Below are 20,906 nucleotides of genomic sequence, written 5' to 3'. Positions count from 1 at the left end.
AGCAAGAGCGACCTCATTGATGTATACAGAGAAGAGAGTCGGTCCAAGAATTGAACCCTGTGGCACCCCCATAGAGACTGCCAGAGGTCCGGACAGCAGACCCTCCGATTTGACACACTGAACTCTATCAGAGAAGTAGTTGGTGAACCAGGCGAGGCAATCATTTGAGAAACCAAGGCTGTCGAGTCTGCCGATGAGGATGTGGTGATTGACAGAGTCGAAAGCCTTGGCCAGATCAATGAATACGGCTGCACAGTAATGTTTCTTATCGATGGCGGTTAAGATATAATTTAGGACCTTGAGCGTGGCTGAGGTGCACCCATGACCAGCTCTGAAACCAGATTGCATAGCAGAGAAGGTATGGTGAGATTCGAAATGGTCGGTAATCTGTTTGTTGACTTGGCTTTCGAAGACCTTAGAAAGGCATGGTAGGATAGATATAGGTCTGTGGCAGTTTGGGTCAAGAGTGTCACCCCCTTTGAAGAGGGGGATGACCGCAGCTGCTTTCCAATCTTTGGGAATCTCAGACGACATGAAAGAGAGGTTGAACAGGCTAGTAATAGGGGTGGCAACAATTTTGGCAGATAATTTTAGAAAGAAAGGGTCCAGATTGTCTAGCCCGGCTGATTTGTAGGGGTCCAGATTTTGCAGCTCATTCAGAACATCAGCTGAGCAGATTTGGGAGAAGGAGAAATGGGGAAGGCTTGGGCGAGTTGTTGTGGGGGGTGCAGTGCTGTTGACCGGGGTAGGAGTAGCCAGGTGGAAAGCATGGCCAGCCGTAGAAAAATGCTTATTGAAATTCTCAATTATGGTGGATTTATCAGTGGTGACAGTGTTTCCTATCTTCAGTGCAGTGGGCAGCTGGGAGGAGGGGTTCTTATTCTCCATGGACTTTACAGTGTCCCAGAACTTTTTTGAGTTAGTGTTGCAGGAAGCAAATTTCTGCTTGAAAAAGCTAGCCTTGGCTTTTCTAACTGCCTGTGTATAATGGTTTCTAGCTTCCCTGAACAGCTGCATATCACGGGGGCTGTTCGATGCTAATGCAGAACGCCATAGGATGTTTTTTTGTTGGTTAAGGGCAGTCAGGTCTGGGGAGAACCAAGGGCTATATCTATTCCTGGTTCTAAATTTCTTGAATGGGGCATGTTTATTTAAGATGGTTAGGAAGGCATTTTTTAAAAATATCCAGGCATCCTCTACTGACGGGATGAGATCAATATCCTTCCAGGATACCCCGGCCAGGTCGATTAGAAAGGCCTGCTCGCTGAAGTGTTTCAGGGAGCGTTTTACAGTGATGAGTGGAGGTCGTTTGACCGCTGACCCATTACGGATACAGGCAATGAGGCAGTGATCGCTGAGATCTTGGTTGAAAACAGCAGAGGTGTATTTAGAGGGCAAGTTGGTTAGGATGATATCTATGAGGGTGCCCGTGTTTAAGGCTTTGGGGAGGTACCTGGTAGGTTCATTGATAATTTGTGTGAGGTTGAGGGCATCAAGTTTAGATTGTAGGATGGCTGGGGTGTTAAGCATGTTCCAGTTTAGGTCGCCTAGCAGCACGAGCTCTGAAGATAGATGGGGGGCAATCAGTTCACATATGGTGTCCAGAGCACAGCTGGGGGCAGAGGGTGGTCTATAGCAGGCGGCAACAGTGAGAGACTTGTTTTTAGAGAGGTGGATTTTTAAAAGTAGAAGTTCAAATTGTTTGGGTACAGACCTGGATAGTAGGACAGAACTCTGCAGGCTATCTTTGCAGTAGATTGCAACACCGCCCCCTTTGGCAGTTCTATCTTGTCTGAAAATGTTGTAGTTTGGAATTAAAATGTCTGAATTTTTGGTGGTCTTCCTAAGCCAGGATTCAGACACAGCTAGAACATCCGGGTTGGCAGAGTGTGCTAAAGCAGTGAATAGAACAAACTTAGGGAGGAGGCTTCTAATGTTAACATGCATGAAACCAAGGCTATTACGGTTACAGAAGTCGTCAAAAGAGAGCGCCTGGGGAATAGGAGTGAAGCTAGGCACTGCAGGGCCTGGATTCACCTCTACATCGCCAGATGAACAGAGTAGGAGTAGAATAAAGGTGCGGCTAAAAGCAATAAGAATTGGTCGTTTAGAACGTCTGGAACAGAGAGTAAAAGGAGGTTTCTGGGGGCGATAAAATAGCATCAAGGTATAATGTACAGACAAAGGTAAGGTAGGATGTGAATACAGTGGAGGTAAACCTAGGTATTGAGTGATGAAGAGAGAGATATTGTCTCTAGAAACATCATTGAAACCAGGAGATGTCATTGCATGTGTGGGTGGTGGAACTAATAGGTTGGATAAGGTATAATGAGCAGGACTAGAGGCTCTACAGTGAAATAAGCCAATAAACACTAACCAGAACAGCAATGGACAAGGCATATTGACATGAAGGAGAGGCATGCTCAGTCGAGTGATCAAAAGGGTCCAGTGAGTGGAGAGGTTGGTTGGGGGTCACGGCGATTTAGACAGCTAAATCGGTAGCAAGCTAGCGAGGAGCAAGCTAGCATAAGATGGAGGTCTGTTATTAGCCAACTCTTGCGTTCCGTCAGTAGATTAGTGGGTTTCCGTGTGGTAGAGGGGATGAATCCAAATCACACAACAACAACAAAAATAAAAACAATAGATATAGTTATAGAGGCCCAAGAAGAAAAATAAATAAATAAATAAATAAAAATAACAATTGTCCGATTGTCTATTCAGATAGCAGCCGATAAGATAGCCAACGGCTAGCAGGCCACAGATGGGCGCCCAGGCAACGTTGCGCCGGAGGAGCCAGCCGGACAGTTCCCTCGGGTAGACAACGTCGGCAGTCTAGCCGTGAAGGCCCGGTGGGGCTCCGCGTAGGCAGCAAAACGGGTCCGGATAGATGACTGCAGCCCAGGAGTGATTGATGGAACTCTTCAGCTGGCTAGCTCCGGAACAATTGATGTTAGCTCCGGAATCGACGAAAGCCGATAGTCACAAGGATAGCAGCTAGCTAGCTGCGAGATCCAGGCATGGACGTCCAGAGCCAGCGGCCGAAATCCAGGGACATGGAGAGAAAAATTGGTCCGATATGTTCCGCTCCGAGCCGCGCTGCGCTGCACCGCGCCGTACAAAACTGGTGATAGATTCTCGAGCCAAAGGACAGCCGATGACCACAAACCGTGGTCAGCTGAGTACCAACGATCAGCCAGTAAATAAGCTAACTAGCTTCTGAACTAGCCCCTGAACCAGCTTCAGAGTAGCTTCTGGACCAGCTTCTGGCTAGCTCCCGGCTAGCTTCTGGCTAATTTCTGGCTAGCCTCTCGGAGGATCACAGATCTGAGGTAAATAATACTTTTTTATATAAATATAAATTGGTGAAACGGATTTCAGGAGAGTGTTCTGAAGATGAGTTTTTGGAAAATTAAAAATGTATGTGAAAAAAAAGTTGTAAATATATATATATACGGGACACGACAGGACGAGGACAAAAATACGTCTGAACTGCTATGCCATCTTGGGAGTGTATCTCTGTATTGTGTTTGTGGATGTGTGTCTGTACCAGAGCTGGCAAGATGTGTAGGTGTAATACTCAGTGCCCTGTTGTCTGGCCTTTATAACATGTCACCCTTGTGAATTGACGTGCCCAGTAATTAAAGAGTGAAGTGGGGGCAGGGGACAGACCTGGCAGCATCTGGCTGCTTCAAGATTTTCACTCCTCTGGTAGACCTCTCTCTCACTCTCCCTTTTTATCCCTCGTTCTCTCTCTCAGTACAAAGCCCTCTCTGTGCTACCCATCTGTGCTACCAGGCCAGAGCAATGGCACCTTTGTTTACGGGCGGCTGCTGTCTCCGGGTTTTGAGGGTTGCCTAAATTATACATGCCTCTCAACCACTGTCAACTTAACAGCACAGCCTCAAGCCCAATGTTTGTCTCAGGCACTACTTTCTGAAATTGGTTGTAATTTTCACAAACTACGTCCTATTGGCACCTGCCACGAGCACAAAGTACCTTTTTAAGAGGAGCAAGGCCATTGGACAGAACCCTGGATATAGCTGAACTCCACTATGGCAATTATACATGACAAGCTCCTATGTCACTCAGGTACAGACCTAACTTGTATGGCATCCAATGGATCTACAGCCGGAGTGCCTGAAGGCTTGGTTATCGAACAGACTGTCAATTAATCTCTTAACGTCAGTGATCAGTCCACTCACTTGGTCTCCCAGGTCTATGCCTACACAGTGCTCATTGTATACAGTGGCGACCCGTCACATACAGTGGGGCAAAAAAGTATTTAGTCAGCCACCAATTGTGCAGGTTCTCCCACTTAAAAAGTTGAGAGAGGCCTGTAATTTTCATCATAGGTACACTTCAACTATGACAGACAAAATTTGAAAAAAAATCCAGAAAATCACATTGTAGGATTTTTAATGAATTTATTTGCAAATTATGGTGGAAAATAAGTATTTGGTCACCTACAAACAAGCAAGATTTTCTGGATTTTTTTCTCATTTTGTCTGTCATAGTTGAAGTGTACCTATGATGAAAATTACAGGCCTCTCTCATCTTTTTAAGTGGGAGAACTTGCACAATTGGTGGCTGACTAAATACTTTTTTGCCCCACTGTACCTGTTTTGAGCCACACATTTTTAGCAACCCTCCCAAAATCTATATATATAAATATATATATTTTTCAGGGCTTGCCTGTTTTGCATGTTATTTTGGCATTAATACGTGTCACATATCAGTTTGCAAACAACGTAAAAAAATATATATATCATTCAGTTAATAAAGTCGCATACACAGGGTCTCTTTTTTGTTTTCTTGAGGAAGGCAGCTCCAAAATGCAGGTGTTTCAGCATAGCTCAGTGCTTTCTGTGGTGGTGGAGCGAGCCAGCAAAAAATAGGAGCATTGCGACGTGATTGGCTCAGTGTTCTGTCACCCATGGGAACACTACGTCATCTTAAAGTTTATGTCCTTAGTAAGGGTAGACATAAAAAATGTCACCCCTTTGTGTCCAGCCATAGAGTTATATTACAAGTGCCCTTCCAAGAAGGCTCAAGGTCATTGGCCACAGATAAAATGACGTCAAATCACGTTATATGTACAGTAGCTTTCATTGAACTGATCATCTTGCTTTCAAACTCTTAGCTAGCAGTCATCATCATGAATCAAGCCGACAATCTACTGGCAAATCCTTTTTAATCCTTGTCATATGAAGAGAAATAATGAAGAGAAATTATAGATAAAACGTATCGGTGCTCGTCGGCCATTGGACATAAAGATTAAACATCAAGTTGGAAATCACAAATTCAACAATGAGTCATTTGGAAGGTATCAGAGGCCAACTGCAAGCAGTGCAAAGCAACCAGTAGCCTGCTATTCACTGGAGTGGCTGTTTCCCAGAGTTCCCACCATAAATCCAGACTGATGACAAAACCGCCGCGCCACCTTCATGTTTAAGTGAGCACATCACAAGTCAAGTTGAGTCCAAAAATGTCTTGTATGCTGCTGCATAAATTATGTAATATGCAAGGGAGATATGTATACTGTAGCTAAGAAAGGAATACTAAGTGTATGTTGTGTAGTAAGCTGTTAGCAGCCAATGTGCCTCACCTAATAATTTGTTCTATTTTCACCTGTTAATTTCGCCTAACGTTACTGTTCTGACTTGGTGGTGCTGTACTTGTAGCCTAAAACCTGTTTTTGAGAAATGTTATCATCTAATATTGTAAGAGGTTTCATTGTCTGCTTATATGCCCCCTTTATTCATCCTACAGTTCTGACTTGGTGTACAGGGAAAATACTGTAAGAGCAGCCCATGTTCTGCATTCTGTTGCTGTACATTTCAAAAGTGCTGAACACATAGTTACAGTTGAAGTCGGAAGTTTACATAAACTTAGGTTGGAGTCATTAAAACTAATTTTTCAACCATTCCACCAATTTCTTGTTAACAAACTATAGTTTTGGCAAGTCGTTTAGGACATCTACTTCGTGCATGACACAAGTAATTTTTCCTACAACTGTTTACAGACAGATTATTTAACTTACAATTCACTGTATCACAATTCCAGTAGGTCAGAAGTTTACATACACTAAGTTGAGTGTGCCTTTAAACAGCTTGGAAAATTCCAGAAAAATGATGTCATGGCTTTAGAAGCTTCTGATAGGCTAATTGACATTCTTTGAGTCAATTGGAGGTGTACCTGTGGATGTATTTCAAGGCCTACCTTCAAACTCAGTGCCTCTTTGCTTGACATCAAGGGAAAATCAAAAGAATTCAGCCAAGACCTCCACAAGTCTGGTTCATCCTTGGGAGCAATTTAAAAACGCCTGAAGGTACCACGTTCATCTGTACAAACAATAGTACGCAAGTATAAAAACCATGGGACCACGCAGCCGTCATACCGCTCAGGAAGGAGACGCGTTCTGTCTCCTAGAGATGAACGTACTTTGGAGCATAAAGTGCAAATCAATCCCAGAACAACAGCAAAGGACCTTGTGAAGATGCTGGAGGAAACAGGTACAAAGGTACAGTAACACGAGTCCTATATCGACATAACCTGAAAGGCCGCTCAGCAAGGAAGAAGCCACTGCACTGCCATAAAAAAGCCAGACTACGGTTTGCAACTGCACATGGGGACAAAGATCTTACCATTTGGAGAAATGTCCTCTGGTTTGATGAAACAAAAATAGAACTGTTTGGCCAAAATGGCCATCATTATGTTTGGAGGAAAAAGGGGGGGCTTGCAAGCCGAAGAACACCATCCCAACCGTGAAGCACGGGGGTGGCAGCATCATGTTGTGGGGGTGCTTTGCTGCAGTAGGGACTGGTGCACTTCACAAAATAGATGGAATCATGAGGGAGGAAAATTGTCAAGACATCAATCAGGAAGTTAAAGCTTGGTCGCAAATGGGTCTTCCAAATGGACAATGACACCAAGCATACTTCCAAAGTTGTGACAAACTGGCTTAAGGACAACGAAGTCAAGGTATTGGAGTGGCCATCACAAAGCCCTGACCTCAATCCTATAGAAAATATGTGGGAAAAACTGAAAAAGCGTGTGCGAGCAAGGAGGCCTACAAAACTGACTCAGTTACACCAGCTCTGTTAGGAGGAATGGGACAAAATTCACCCAACTTATTGTGGGAAGCTTGTGGAAGGCTACACAAAACGTTTGACCCAAGTTAAACAATTTAAATGTCACACCCTCCATGGCCGGAGCCTTCCTCGGCGCCGGTGCCCTGTCCTGGTGCGGCGTCCAACCCGGCTCCATGGCCGGATTCCTCCTCTGCGCCGATGACCAGCGTTCTACCCGGCTCCATGGCCGGACCCGTGGTCTGGGCGGGGGGCAAAGACCCGCACCGGAGCCGCCACTGATACTAGTCACCCCCCCTACCCTCCCCATTTGGTTTTAGGATTTGCAGGCCGGAGTCCGCGCCTTTGGGGGGGGGTTATAGATTTCTAGGTTGGTGGTTTGTGTGGTTCCCAATTAGAGGCAGCTGGTACTCGTTGACTCTAATTGGGGATCATATTTAGGTTGGCTTTTTCCCCACCTGCATTTGTGGGATATTATTTTGTGTTTGTGCATGTGTACCACGTAGTCACGTTCCGTTGTTTGTTTATTTGATTTCTTGTATTTTGCTTAAGTTTCACATTGGAATAAATATGTGGAACTCAATATCTGCTGTGCCTTGGTCCCGTTCTTACGACAACCGTCACATTAAAGGCAATGCTACCAAATATTCATTGGGTGTATGTAAACTCCTGACCCACTGGGAATGTGATGAAAGAAATAAAAGCTGAAATAAATCATTCTCTCTACTGTTATTCTGACATTTCACATTCTTAAAATAAAGTGGTGATCCTAACTGACCTAAGACAGGGAATCTTTACTAGGATTAAATGTCAGGAATTGGGAAAAACTGAGTTTAAATGTATTTGGCTAAGGTTTATCTAAACTTCCGACTTTAACTGTATGTCAATTACGTCCATCGTCGCTGGCTCATTAATGATTAACTCGAAATTACGGAATGCCTCATCCATTCATTGTTCCCTTATGCCATAGTTTGTACATCTCAATGGTCAGTAGAAACCACATTTGTTTAAGCAAGTCAGCCATATCAGCTATGTTTTTTAAATAGACAGTAAACGAGTCTGAATTAATTGTTTCGCTGCCAGACAAGGCTCCACTGATAGCCAGGTGTAGCAGTGGTAAGGATTCACTTCATTATGCTGGAAAGAAAGCTTGGCTGTTGGGATAGCTTGATATAGGCCCTAACAGTTTGTGGGCAACGCTTGTCGCCGTTATAGTGCAATTTATGTATTGTTTAGTGTTGTGTTGTGTAGTGTCTTTGCTGGCATGCATCTGATTTTTTTTTTTAGCTTGCCCCTCTAGGATTTACATGCTAAAATCGCCACTGATTGTATAGGACTGTACTATAGTACAGTATACAGTGCATTTGGAATGTATTTAGACTCCTTGACTTTTTCCACATTTTGTTATGTTACAGCCTTATTTCCTCAAACTACACACATTACCATAATGACAAAGCAAAATTTTTTTTTTAGAAATTGTAGCAAATTTATTAAAAAAAATATAAAGAATGTAATATCACGTTTACATAAGTATTCAGACGCCTTACTCAGTACTTTGTTGAAGCACCTTTGGCAGCGATTACATCAAGTATTTTTGGGTATGACGTTACAAGCTTGGCACATCTGTATTTGGGGAGTTTCTCCCATTCCTCTCTGGAGATCCTCTCAAGCTCTTTCAGACCGGATAGGGAGCATTGCTACCCAGCTATTTTTAGGTCTCTCTAGAGATGTTTGATCGGGTTCAAGTCTGGGCTCTGGCTGGGCAACATAAGGACATTTAGAGACTTGTCCCGAAGCCACTCCTGCATTGTCTTGGTTGTGTGCTTAGGGTCGTTGTCCTGTTCGAAGGTGAACCTTTGCCCCAGTCTGAGGTCCTGAACAATCTGGAGCAGGTATTCATCAAGGATTTCTCTGTAATTTGCTATGTTTATCTTTCCCTTGATCCTGACTAGTCTCTGAGTTTCTGCCACTGAAAAACATTCCCACAGCATGATGCTGCCACCACCATGCTTCATCGTAGGGATGGTGCCAGGTTCAGCCCAAAGAGTTCAATCTTGGTTTCATCAGACCAGAGAACCTTGTTTCTCATGGTCTATGAGACCTTTAGGTGCCTTTTGGCAAACTCCAAGTGAGCTGTAATGTGCATTTTACTGAGGAGTGGCTTCCATCTGGCCACTCTACCATAAAGGCCTGATTGGTGGAGTGCTGCAAAGATGGTTGTCCTTCTGGAAGGTTCTCCCATCTCCACAGAGGAACTCTGGAGCTCTGTCCGAGTGACCATCGGATTCTTGGTCACCTCCCTTACCAAGGCCCTTCTCCCCCTATTGTTCTGTTTGGCCGGCCGGCCAGCTCTAGGAAGATTCTTGGTGGTTCCAAACTTCTTCCATTTAAGAATGATGGAGGCCACTGTGTTCTTGGTGACCTTCAATGCTGCATAAATGTTTTGGTACCCTTCCCCAGATCTGTGCCTCAACAGCAGCTAATGGGGATCCATAATGAATACATTGATTCTCGGGGCTCTACGGACAATTCCTTCAACCTCATGACTTGGTTTTTGCTCTGACATGCACTGTCAACTGTGGGACCTTATATAGATGTGTGTGCCTTTCCAAATAATGTCCAATCAATTGAATTTACCACAGGTGGACTCCAATCAAGTTGTAGAAACATCTCAAGGATGATCAATGGAAACAGGATGCACCTGAGCTCAATTTTGAGTCTCATAGCAAAGGGTTTGAATACTTGTGTAAATAAGGTATATCTGTTTTTGCTTTTTATACATTTGCAAAATGTTCTAAAAACCTGTTTTCACTTTGTCATTATGGGGTACAGTATGTAGATTGATGATGGGAAAACATTATTTAATACATTTTAGAATGAGGCTGTAACATAACAAAATGTGGAAAAAGTTAATGGGTCTGAATACTTTCCAAATGAACTGTACTACCCAAGTGATCCACATTGTGCAACTCTCTGGTGAACTCAAACTCTCCCTCAATCTAAATCATATCTTTTAATGTGAATCTCATTTTTGAATACCAAGGGGGAATGTTAACGGGGGCATGCATACAGTAAGTGTCTATTAATGCCAATTTAGCAATGCAAATTGAGTCTAAAAAGGCCCGTTTGTGGCAGACCCAAAACCAACTCAGTGAGAAGTCTTTATGGCAAATATGTTTCAGTTTGTTGATTCCTTAAATACTGTATGTGTGCTCTCGGTTAGCCCATTCCTGAATAAATTCTGTTTGTTATATTTGGTCCGACTACTGGAAGGAAAAACAGAAAAATGGAGACGAGCGTGTTATCTAGTGCTGTTGAAGGACAACAGTGTTTGCTCAGAGGGTTGCCAAATTCAAAGGCTAAACATAGAAAGTGAGAGATGATACACTACATGAAGAGTAAACTTACAAAGCAGACATTTATATATGCTTGACTTGAGTGTGTCATTATTGCATATGTATACATACATACTGAAGTAAAAACATTGACTGAGAGCCTGGTGCATTCCTTTGACAAGCACACACACCCATGCACACACACACACACACACACACACACACACACACACACACACACACACACACACACACACACACACACACACACACACACACACACACACACACACACACGTGCACTCACACACATATACCAGCCAAATTTGCTTAACGCTCCTGCAGAATCCTTAGTCAGGTTATCCTATAGCCTAATGCATGTACATGTCCAACAACTCTACAACACCTGTAGTGTGTGTGTGTGTGTGTGTGTGTGTGTGTGTGTGTGTGTGTGTGTGTGTGTGTTTGTGTGTGTGTGTGTGTGTGTGTGTGAATCAATGTCAATCTACTCCACCTTATTCTGGAGTCGAAAGCTTCAAACAGCAGGTAAAAAGAAAACATCAAAAGGCAAATGTACAGTAGATGTCTGAAAATCTATGAAAACGCCATGGACGGCAGTAGAAACCTAACACAGGGAAGGGTCACAAGAATATGGGTGAGAGAGCAGTTGGGGCACATGGATAAGTTAACAGCATCCCTGTCTTCCATCTGTCTATTCGACATTTGAAATTCAATAAAAACAAGTCATGAGTGCAGCAGCACTGCCTCACCCCCTGTAGACCTCCATTTCTCTCTTTCACTCCTTCTCTCTTTCCCCTTCTGTCTTTTACTTTCCCTCTCCCTTGCTCTTTCTTTCTCTTACATGGTAACCACAATCAAAATGGCAACTAAAGAGGGGCAAACTCCCAAACATCTGACCTAGATGATGTGGCGTCTTTGATAGCTGCATGTGATTGGACGATGAGAGGCCGATACGTGTTTGTCACTCGCTGATAGATGTCTGCTCTTAGCTGGATGGCTGTCAAGTAAAGCAAGCAGAGTGAAATTATATGAGGAATAGATATCCCAGCGAAACAAATACAGAAGTCAGACATCAAATACTCTGCAACATTAGAGTATAAATGTGATATTTAGTTCAAATGGGGGGGTGGCATAGGAAATCAGAATGTCCAAGCCACAGCAACAACAGCATAATGTACACAGAGGAACTATAGTCTATGTTTCTCTACATCATTCACCTAATCCAGGTTTAGAGGGATGTTGAATGTTGCCACGTACTTCAACAACCTGGTGAGTCTTAGTGCATGTGTGTGTGAGTGTTGGCGGATGCAAGTAACACAAGGGGTACTCGTGGGACGTGGCCGAGGTAGTGGCACACAAAGCTCGGGGGGGGGGTTTGGAAAGGACACCCTTTTGAGGGGCTGCAGCTTTTCAGTGGGCTTTTTCAATAGACTCATTTCCACATCAAAACCAGCGCAGGAAAGGGATACTGCCTGGGGGTGGGGAGTAATGAGGAGCCCTTTCTCTCTTCTTCATGCTTTTTTGAAAGAGGGGGAAAAGCCCTGATGCTTTAATGATCTCCTTTAATCAAACGTATGGGCTGACATAGCCTTTTCCTTTCAGAGAGCACACAATTACACAGATACTCTATCTTGTCTGCTCTCCTACAATGCTATTAGGGATCTCTATTATAGTATTGTCTCCCAAAGGTTTTCTGCCTTTGTGAATGGTTCGGCTAAGAAGCTAGGACGTCAATGTGGCACATTTCAGTGGTTTTGATTGGTTGAATAAAGACTTTGGCTTGACTAACAAACCTTCAGAAAGAGAAATTTCACATTCATGGTCTGAGTATTTTACTTTATGTCTGGAGAGATATTTTAAGCATATCCAATACCATTTCTCCAATTAACATTTGAATGATTAAGCACAGTATGTGAATTACAATGTAATTGTCAATTCCTGTTCGCAATTTGCAGGGAATTTGAATTACATGGATTCTTTAATAACACTGCCATTCAAAAAGACCCCATTTCAAAGGAAAAAAGCACTCATTTGGAACTCCGAGGGTGTTAATCATGCAAACACATTTCTATTTGATTGTGGCACGGTGTCAGTGAGATTCAAACCTACGATCTTCTGTTCTCTAGCCATGGAATTAATCCACTGCGTCACCAGGATGGCGCTTGCATGGCATATGTTTTTAACTCATACAAAACTAATCATCTTAGTATTTTCATACAGACCCCATTTAAAGGAAACAAGCACTCGTTAAGACCAGGTGTGGTAATTAAAGGGCGTGGACACCACACTTGAACACACTTAACAAGATAGAGGATAAAGGGAGTTTTGTTGATGCTAAGAACAGAACGTATACATTTTTAAATAACATTCTTAAAACGTTCTTTGAACATTAGTTTTCTTGTGTTTTTTAATTAAAACGATTTTTTAAAGCTCCCACCCAGTTTTTTAGTTACATGATGTATATTAAAGTAACAAAAATGATACTTTATGTATAATACATCACTGTGTGTTTATTTAAAAAAATATATATAACTCCAAAATATATTTTTTATTTCCCTGAGCCTCCTTGGGCTACTGAAATGCTCCGTCTGATTGTGGGCATTAGGAATCCAAATTTAATATGAAATTTGATATTTACATACACTGCCTGATTGGCTGACAGGATGGTCTAGAGCCCACCCTCTTACCCGTTCAAAAAACAACAACAAAGGCACATGGTATTCAACTTGTCAGTTGGACCCTTAAAGCAACAAACTTTCATAGGTGTGTAGGCAACTTTTTGTCATCAAAACAAAAGGCATGCATAATGCACCTTCATTTGCTATATCATTGTTGTACTGTTTTCAATAGGTCACCATTAGATTTACATTTAACATGTCATTTAGCAGAAGCTCTTTTCCAGAGCGACATACAGTTAGTGCATTCATCTTAAGATTGCTAGGTGGGACAACCACATATCACAGTCATAGTAAGTACATTTTCCCGATAAAGTATATTTTAGCAAAGTCAGAGCTAGTGGGGGTCAAGTGCAAGTGTTAGTTCACGAAAGGCAGAAGTTGCAGGACCAGAACAGCCTGTTTGCAAGGTGGACCATCCTGGCCTACACCCTGTCTGCCGTCTATTCATTGCACAGTTAGCAATTCTAAGTATACTTAGTGTAATGAATAAGCAGGTGCAATCAGTGAGTTTAATTGGAACAAGCATAGCGTTACTACACAAACAGGCATTGTGTCGCAACATGAAAACGGAAACAATACTGTCTGATTGGTATACAACAGAGTTCTAAATGAAAGGGAAGTAATCAGGGTAGTGATGAAGTCCAGGCTTGCCTAATGAAGGGGTGCAGGTGTGCGTAATGATGGTTGCCTGGTGTGCGTAATGATTGGTTGTCAGGACCGGTGGTTAGTAGACCGGCGACGTCAAGCGCAGGAGCGGGAGTAGACGTGACACTTAGTATTGCTTGATGTATTAGGCTTCTGAGACGCAATGGTCAATAGTATAATCTTCAGTATCATCACAAAGTCTGTTTCACCATTTTGTGAAAAATACTTTGTGGCGATATTGGAGATTATAACTTATTTAAATGTTTCTAATGACTAAACACTCATATAAATAAAGCAACCAGACTCCCTGCTCTGCTGATGAGTATTTTCATCCCCTCATACAGGAGTAATAAATGATAAAGGTCTAGTGCACTAATTTGATGGAATTCTACTTTCTTCATAATTATTTTCATTTTTTAATTGTGGTTTATCAGGTGCTGGAGTACCCTCAGCACCCCTACTTCCCGTGGCTATGGGTGCCACACAAGCAAACCACATCATATTCTCATTTCTATCTTTCCTGTAACAAAGCCAATAATTTATAGAGTAGTCCTCAAGTACATTGACGTTTCACTATTTCTGTTCTGACAATCAGCCAAATGTTAGCTTTGTCTTTGATCTGTTTGTGCTATATAGCCAACTCCTATGTATAGCCAAGCCAACTGCTATGGTAACACAACATGACAACCATCATACATTAGAAGTTAGAAAGACAGCATAAACAGATCTGGGACCAGGCTATAGCTTTTCTACAACCTGCACCAACAGCTTGGTATGTACAGCAACCACCACCAGCATAAACCTAGGAGGGTTAGGAGGGAACCAGTTCAGCTGCTTCTCTGCCAGTCGATGTTTACCTGTGTGTCCTGTCTGTGTGTGTCTCATACTCTTCATCCTAGTCTTCACCAAGTAGCTCCTAGTAGCATCTTCCTCTTAAGTCCATGACCTCATGGTCCTCATCCTGCATTTCTCAGCGATGACCCTTTAGCACATAAGAAAGGGGATCATGAAAGGAAGGGACTTGTGGAGCTACAAGTTATCAACCTGTTGGCAAGGTGACAAAGTTAAATTTTATAATCCTAGTTTTCACTCTCACATTTGAAAATATGTAACATAATTTAATATCTGATAGTTCATAACTGAAATAATATGACAATGTATGCCTGTAGCAAAGTCAAACCAGCTAGACATCCAGCCTGAGCTTTCATAAGTCATATGATCTATCATAAGGGTTATACATTCATTATTGCATTCAACATCCAGAAGGCTTACTATTTTAGGAATCATATCAGATAAATATACACCTAATGAGATATCTCGCTAGCTAATAATAAGAGCTACCCTCTTTCTTTTTTCTGGCTGGAAAGCTAGTAACTACAAATCTAATCACACGGCAGTATTTTTATTTTAAAAACATTTTTTTACCTTTATTTAACTTGGCATGTCAGTTAAGAACAAATTCTTATTTACAATGACGGCCTACCCCAGCCAAACCCAGACGACGCTGGGCCAATTGTGCGCCGCCTTATGGGACTCCCAATCATGGCCAGATGTGATACAACCTGGATTCGAACCAGGGACTGTAGTGACGCCTCTTGCACTGAGATTAGTCCACTGCATCACTTGTTTTTAGCTCTAATACCTAATGACAAATACTCCTTAAATTGTCAATTTGAGCATTTTATTTTGTACAGTCATCAAAGAAAACACAATACACATGCTAAATCAAGAAGGATACCATGGTCCGTTTTGGGTGAATGACTGACTGCAGCTTTAACAAGTCAACAGGCTAGCTACCATTGGTAGCTAGCAATCTAGCTATCATTATTTGAGGATACACTATAGTTGGCCTGGAAATATGATGACATTGCTAAAGTAGGCAAGCAATTAGTAGGACATAACTTTGCCATCATTATCATGTCATCAAATTTACTTTAGAGAGATAGCAATTGTCATAACTAGAAAAGTTTGCAATGCTATCTTTAGCTAGCTAAAATCCGGTTCTGTCCCTCAATCTTAGCTAGCTAGCTAAAATTATTTGCCATCTTAAGTCAATTTGGTGACATCACAGTAATGACAAAAGGTTGTCCTACTAATGATTTGCCTCCTTTAGAAATGTCATAGTTTTTCCAAGTCACTATAATGCACTTTAAACTAAATCTTCATCAGTGCATGGTGACTCAGAGAATGCCATTGAGTAACTAGTAGAACATTCATTCAGGCATCAGACCTCACAAGAACATTCAAAACAATATTGTGACGAAGCATCCAACCCATGAATAGCATGTCTTTCACTTATAATTGAACATAACTATCCATCTAGACACTTACTTCATGAATGGTTGCTGTTGCTGCCGATTTCAAGATCCATGCGATGCTTGATGGAGCTGCTGGGAAATCCACATGTGTACCAAGCTCTTACCAAGCTCTAAGAAACATATGGTTCTCAGAACATTTTGTGCTAGCTGGGAAGTGTTTATGCATGTCACCCATTTAGAAACTTGAAAGCTGGCACACATTAATTTCGCTTTATTGTGACTGGTACATGTGGTTTACATACCACAGAGGGGTCCCAATGTGCAGCTCCAAGACAAACCCAGCTTTTTATGGTGAAATGTAACAGTGGTTTCAGCTCCACGGGGAGACGTGCTGACAAGCCATGGACAATGTCTGCGCAGGCAGGACGCAGGCACCAGCAACAGGGAAGAGAGGATGATAAAAACATAATGTCCCTATTTAAGGATAGGCTGGTGGGCTGGACCAGCCCAAAATGTAAATATCATCATTGTTAAGGCCTAATGTGAAATGATGAGGTATTAATGGATCTGCAGCAGAGTAGCAGACATCTGCTATTCTGTACCTATTCAACAAGGATAATGCCATGTATTCTTTAGCTTTATAAAGGCTGAACTTTTGAAAAGCGTGACATTTTAACTGCCTGTGTGTTATATTTAGGAAACGCAGAGAAAAATGTCCTTAAAGGCAGTGTCATGACATCGTTAAAACTCTGTCTCTCTCTTTCCCGCACCATGGAATGCTGTCACCCCATGTAAGTTATTTTTTGCTGGAGATGATGTTTCATTGGAAAACAGAAAGTTCAGCATAGCTTCACAAACACAGGCAGGCAGAGAGGCCTGGAGGCGCTGACTGTTTTCCACCTCAACTGAGGCTGCAGGTTAAAAAAATATTAACGCTTTTGTCAACCGACCACAAATTTGGTACAAGGCTTAACTGTGTGGAACACACAGCTTTTTGTTCGCATTTTACTCAAGCATTTTGGATTCCACAAATGTGACAGAACACTGATGCAATGCAAGGACAGAGTTATACATGAAAGGGCATACAAAATGAACAGCTGATGTCACTTGGGAAAATATGACTAGTTTTGCCAGTGAGAGCTTCGTACTGTAGGTGGCTTCGTACTGTAGGTGGCTTCGTACTGTAGGTGGCTTCGTACTGTAGGTGGCTTCGTACTGTAGGTGGGTCCACAAGGTCATCAAAGTCTACTGAAAAATAAACAAAAATGACTATATGTAGGAATGTCACCCAAACTAATGATATATTTATTTTATTCATACAATATATTCTTGCATCTTAGATCATTATTACCTCACGAAAATGACCACTGTAGAGCTTGTCAATTTGAAGAGGCACTGTAGCAAATCTAAATCAAAATGTTTTTTGGCAAAATGAATATTTTCAAAGCAGTTATTTAAACCAAAACATTTTTATACTATTGTAGAATGTCTTTGCTTTGCTCATGTTTATGACAACTACCCCTAACAAGTTGACATATGTTGTAAAGTAATGGAGAGAGTAAAGTCATCAGTGAAAATATATAAATATGTTTTATTAATGTCAATTTTTCAAAAAAATATTAATTTTCAAAAGGCACTTGTACATCTCAACAGGCCCTATATTCATAACTCCTAACTCTTTAGTACGTGCACTTACATACAATATACAAAAACGTATGAAACACCATGAAGAACTTGCAATTAAATATACAACACAATAAATAAACTTACAGGGAGGGGAGCATAAACCAAATATTGATACATCCATGCCAGTTCTCTTTTGCATTCATATTCAGTTAGTTAAGCAGAAACAACCAATTGTATGGCATGCTATACAATAAATGTTCCCTTTAGAAGCTTATCTGATTCTACTTTTGCACCAAACTGTGTGGTTTAACTGCAAGCAATTTGGATAATGTCCCCAAACGACAGCACAAACACTGTCACTTTCAGGTATTGCTACTCAACGAACATCAGATGCAGTCCAACCTGAGCTTTTCAAATTATCACATAACAAAATAGCCTCCTTTCCCTTTGGCATTGTCTTTACAAAACACTTTGAGAAATGTCACTTGAAGTGTCAGACGTGTGTTGGGCTCTCTATGTAAGAGTCTGTTTTGGACATGTGGAGCACCACAGCTGGGGCCTTATAGTGGCAGTGGGAGCTGCTGCAGCTGACGCTGCCACAGGGCTTCCTGCTAGTCCGCACCGCCAGCTTCCTGTTGCACAGACCCTGCCAGGTCTGCAGGGTCTTGGAGCTCCACACCCACACACCGCTGGTGATGCCCACCACCAGAGACATAAAGATCTTCAGCATGAACACCGCCACGGTGGGCACCGACTCCTCCAGGGAGCAGTCCTCATTCCGGCGTCCAGGGAATGAAACACACTTGCTTTCCAGAACACGGAACTTCCAGTAGTCCATGTTGAGCCGCTCATAGAAGTAGCATATGATGACGCAGGTGGCGGGCACCGTGTACAGGATGGAGAATACACCGATCTTCACCATCAGCTTCTCCAGCTTCTCCGTGTTAGTGCCGCCTGTCTTCATTATCTTGCGGATGTGGAAGAGCGCTACGAAGCCCGTGAGGATGAAGGAGGTGCCAATGACCAGGTAGCAGGACAGAGGGATGAGCACGAAGCCAGTCAGGGCGTTGACATCCATGCTGCCTACGTAGCACAACCCCGTCAGCTCGTCCCCGGCCACCTTCCTCATGGTGAGGATGACTATGGTCTTCATGGCTGGGATGCCCCAGGCAGCCATGTGGAAGTAGCTGCTGTGGGCCTCGATGGCCTCGTGGCCCCACTTCTTACCAGCAGCCAGGAACCAGGTGAGGGTGAGGATGACCCACCAGATGGATGAGGCCATACCAAAGTAGTAAAGGATGAGGAATACGATGGTGCAGCCCGTGGACTCCAGCCCCTCCTGGATGATGTAGAGCTCGCCATTCTCCCGGTCACAGGCGATGTTCTCGGCCCCGGCCACCGAGCGGATGACGAAGGCCACCGAGTAGACATTGTAGCACATGGAGAGGAAGATGATGGGCCGCTCTGGGTACTGGAAGCGCTGCGGGTCCAGCAAGAAGGTGAGGACGGTGAAGGCGGTGGAGACAAAGCAGAGTGTGGACCACACCGCCATCCAGATGAAGGCAAAGTCCTTGTCCTTCTTTGACCAGAACACGTCTACTGCAGAAGAGCAGCGTGGGGCGCACGACTGGCTCTTCTCCACGTACTGGAACTTCTCCGGGTTCTCGCAGGAGCCCAGGCTGGTGCCAGAGCGCCCGCTGGTACCTGAGCTGGGCTGCCTGGGTCTGGGGGGCACCGGGAGCATGCCCTCCCCCTTCTTAGTCTCCTGCTTTGTGTCATTCTCAGGCGCCTCCATGCACAGGGAGTTGGGGTCATTTTTAGTGGGAAGCTTGGAGCAGTCCAGTGAGTCAGGCCAGCCGAAGCTGAACTTCTCCATGATGGGAGAGCACTTTTGCCTGGCCTGCTCACACATTGGTCGGCAGGCAGGAATGGTGGTGGACACTTTGTCAGTGCACATGGGGACGTAGAGGGAGCAGAGGAAAAAGCGCAGGTGAATGTCACAGCCATATTCCACAAGAGGAGAAAACTCATTCAGTTTGATGCTGGCCTCTGCTTGGCTTGCATATTTCATGAAGTTGGGCATTCTTGTCATATTGTAGCCAATGCCCTGGCACATGGGGATGGTGATGGGTTCGCATTTTGCATGTCTGCCTCTCTCTAGATCATAGGCTCCGATCTCCAAGCTGGATGCAACAATAACAAGTTGGCACCACAGTAAAATGGCAATCCTCAAATTAAAAACATCCATGGTGATATCAGGAAAGTGTATGTATCACGAAATACTTAACGTATTAAAACAGAAAATAAAAGTTAAATATTTCATCCCATGAGAAAAATTACTTGGAGGAAAAAAACTGGTGCCCAACGTGTAAATTTCCCCACAGTCACATCTGATGAAAGCATTGTAGCATATCCGTGAGTTCCAAGTTGGCGAGATAACTTTAATACTGATTAAAGTTATCTCCTATGGTCAAACTCCGCAAAACGTTTTTCCTGTGAACAGTATGCGAATTACAAAGGGGAATAAAAATGTGCTTGTTGTTACAGTTCCAAATCCAGTCGATTTTTTTAAAGCACGATATGTTAAACAATGAGTCTATAATATACCACTGGTAGCACGCATATTAAAATATCAAACCAGGCAGTTGAGTTGAACCGTTATTTGCTGTAATAATCCTCGGTAATGTCCTTATTTTCCGAATAGATTTTTAGTTGACAGGCAATTCAGAATCCCATGTTAGTAGGCTCCTGTTTGTAACCACACAAGCGCACAGCACGGAGGGATACTGTCTCGTTTAAAAATAGTCAAGTTGTCCAGCTCTGCCTGTCTTCCTCTCCCTCAATCGCTTGAGTGCATTATCTTTTTCTGTGCTCGCACTCTGCCTCTTCAATAACGGGGCGGGAATTAAGTGACGAGCTTGTGTCGCCCCGCCTAAAAAAACTCATTCTCAAATGACTTTTTCTTACTGGCTTTACACAGAAATTACGAGATGGGAATTCAATCATGGGCCAAATTCATCTCTTGGTCACCTCGGTAATGAATGTAATGATGTAATGAAAGTGCGTATATTACTCCCGGTTAAAAAAATATTTTTATCGACATTCCACGCGGTGGCCTTAAGTGAAAATAGCTTAGGTTGTTGTCACAAGCTTAGGTTTTGTGCATCCTGATGGTGAACATTTACTAATATTGAGTGCCAATCAATCTATGGTTCAGTTTATTTTCACCATTAAAATCAATGACAACAATTATAT

General features: G+C 42.9%; 1 protein-coding gene across 1 annotated transcript; it reads right to left on the bottom strand.

Annotated features, from left to right (window-relative positions):
* Nucleotides 1–17,592: 17,592 nt before the first annotated feature.
* LOC110533540 (frizzled-9) lies at nt 17,593–20,511 on the bottom strand. Its single transcript, XM_021617865.2, has one exon. The coding sequence runs from the start codon at nt 19,897–19,899 to the stop codon at nt 18,145–18,147; it is 1,755 nt and encodes a 584-aa protein (XP_021473540.1). The 5' UTR covers nt 19,900–20,511; the 3' UTR covers nt 17,593–18,144.
* Nucleotides 20,512–20,906: the final 395 nt, after the last annotated feature.

Source organism: Oncorhynchus mykiss, chromosome 10 (assembly GCF_013265735.2).
Source record: "Oncorhynchus mykiss isolate Arlee chromosome 10, USDA_OmykA_1.1, whole genome shotgun sequence".
NCBI lineage: Eukaryota > Metazoa > Chordata > Actinopteri > Salmoniformes > Salmonidae > Oncorhynchus > Oncorhynchus mykiss.
This window is presented reverse-complemented; position numbering and strand designations above follow the sequence as displayed.

Coding starts and splice junctions, on each gene's coding strand:
- LOC110533540 (XM_021617865.2), bottom strand. CDS start 19,899: ATGGATGTTTTTAATTTGAGGATTGCCATTTTACTGTGGTGCCAACTT.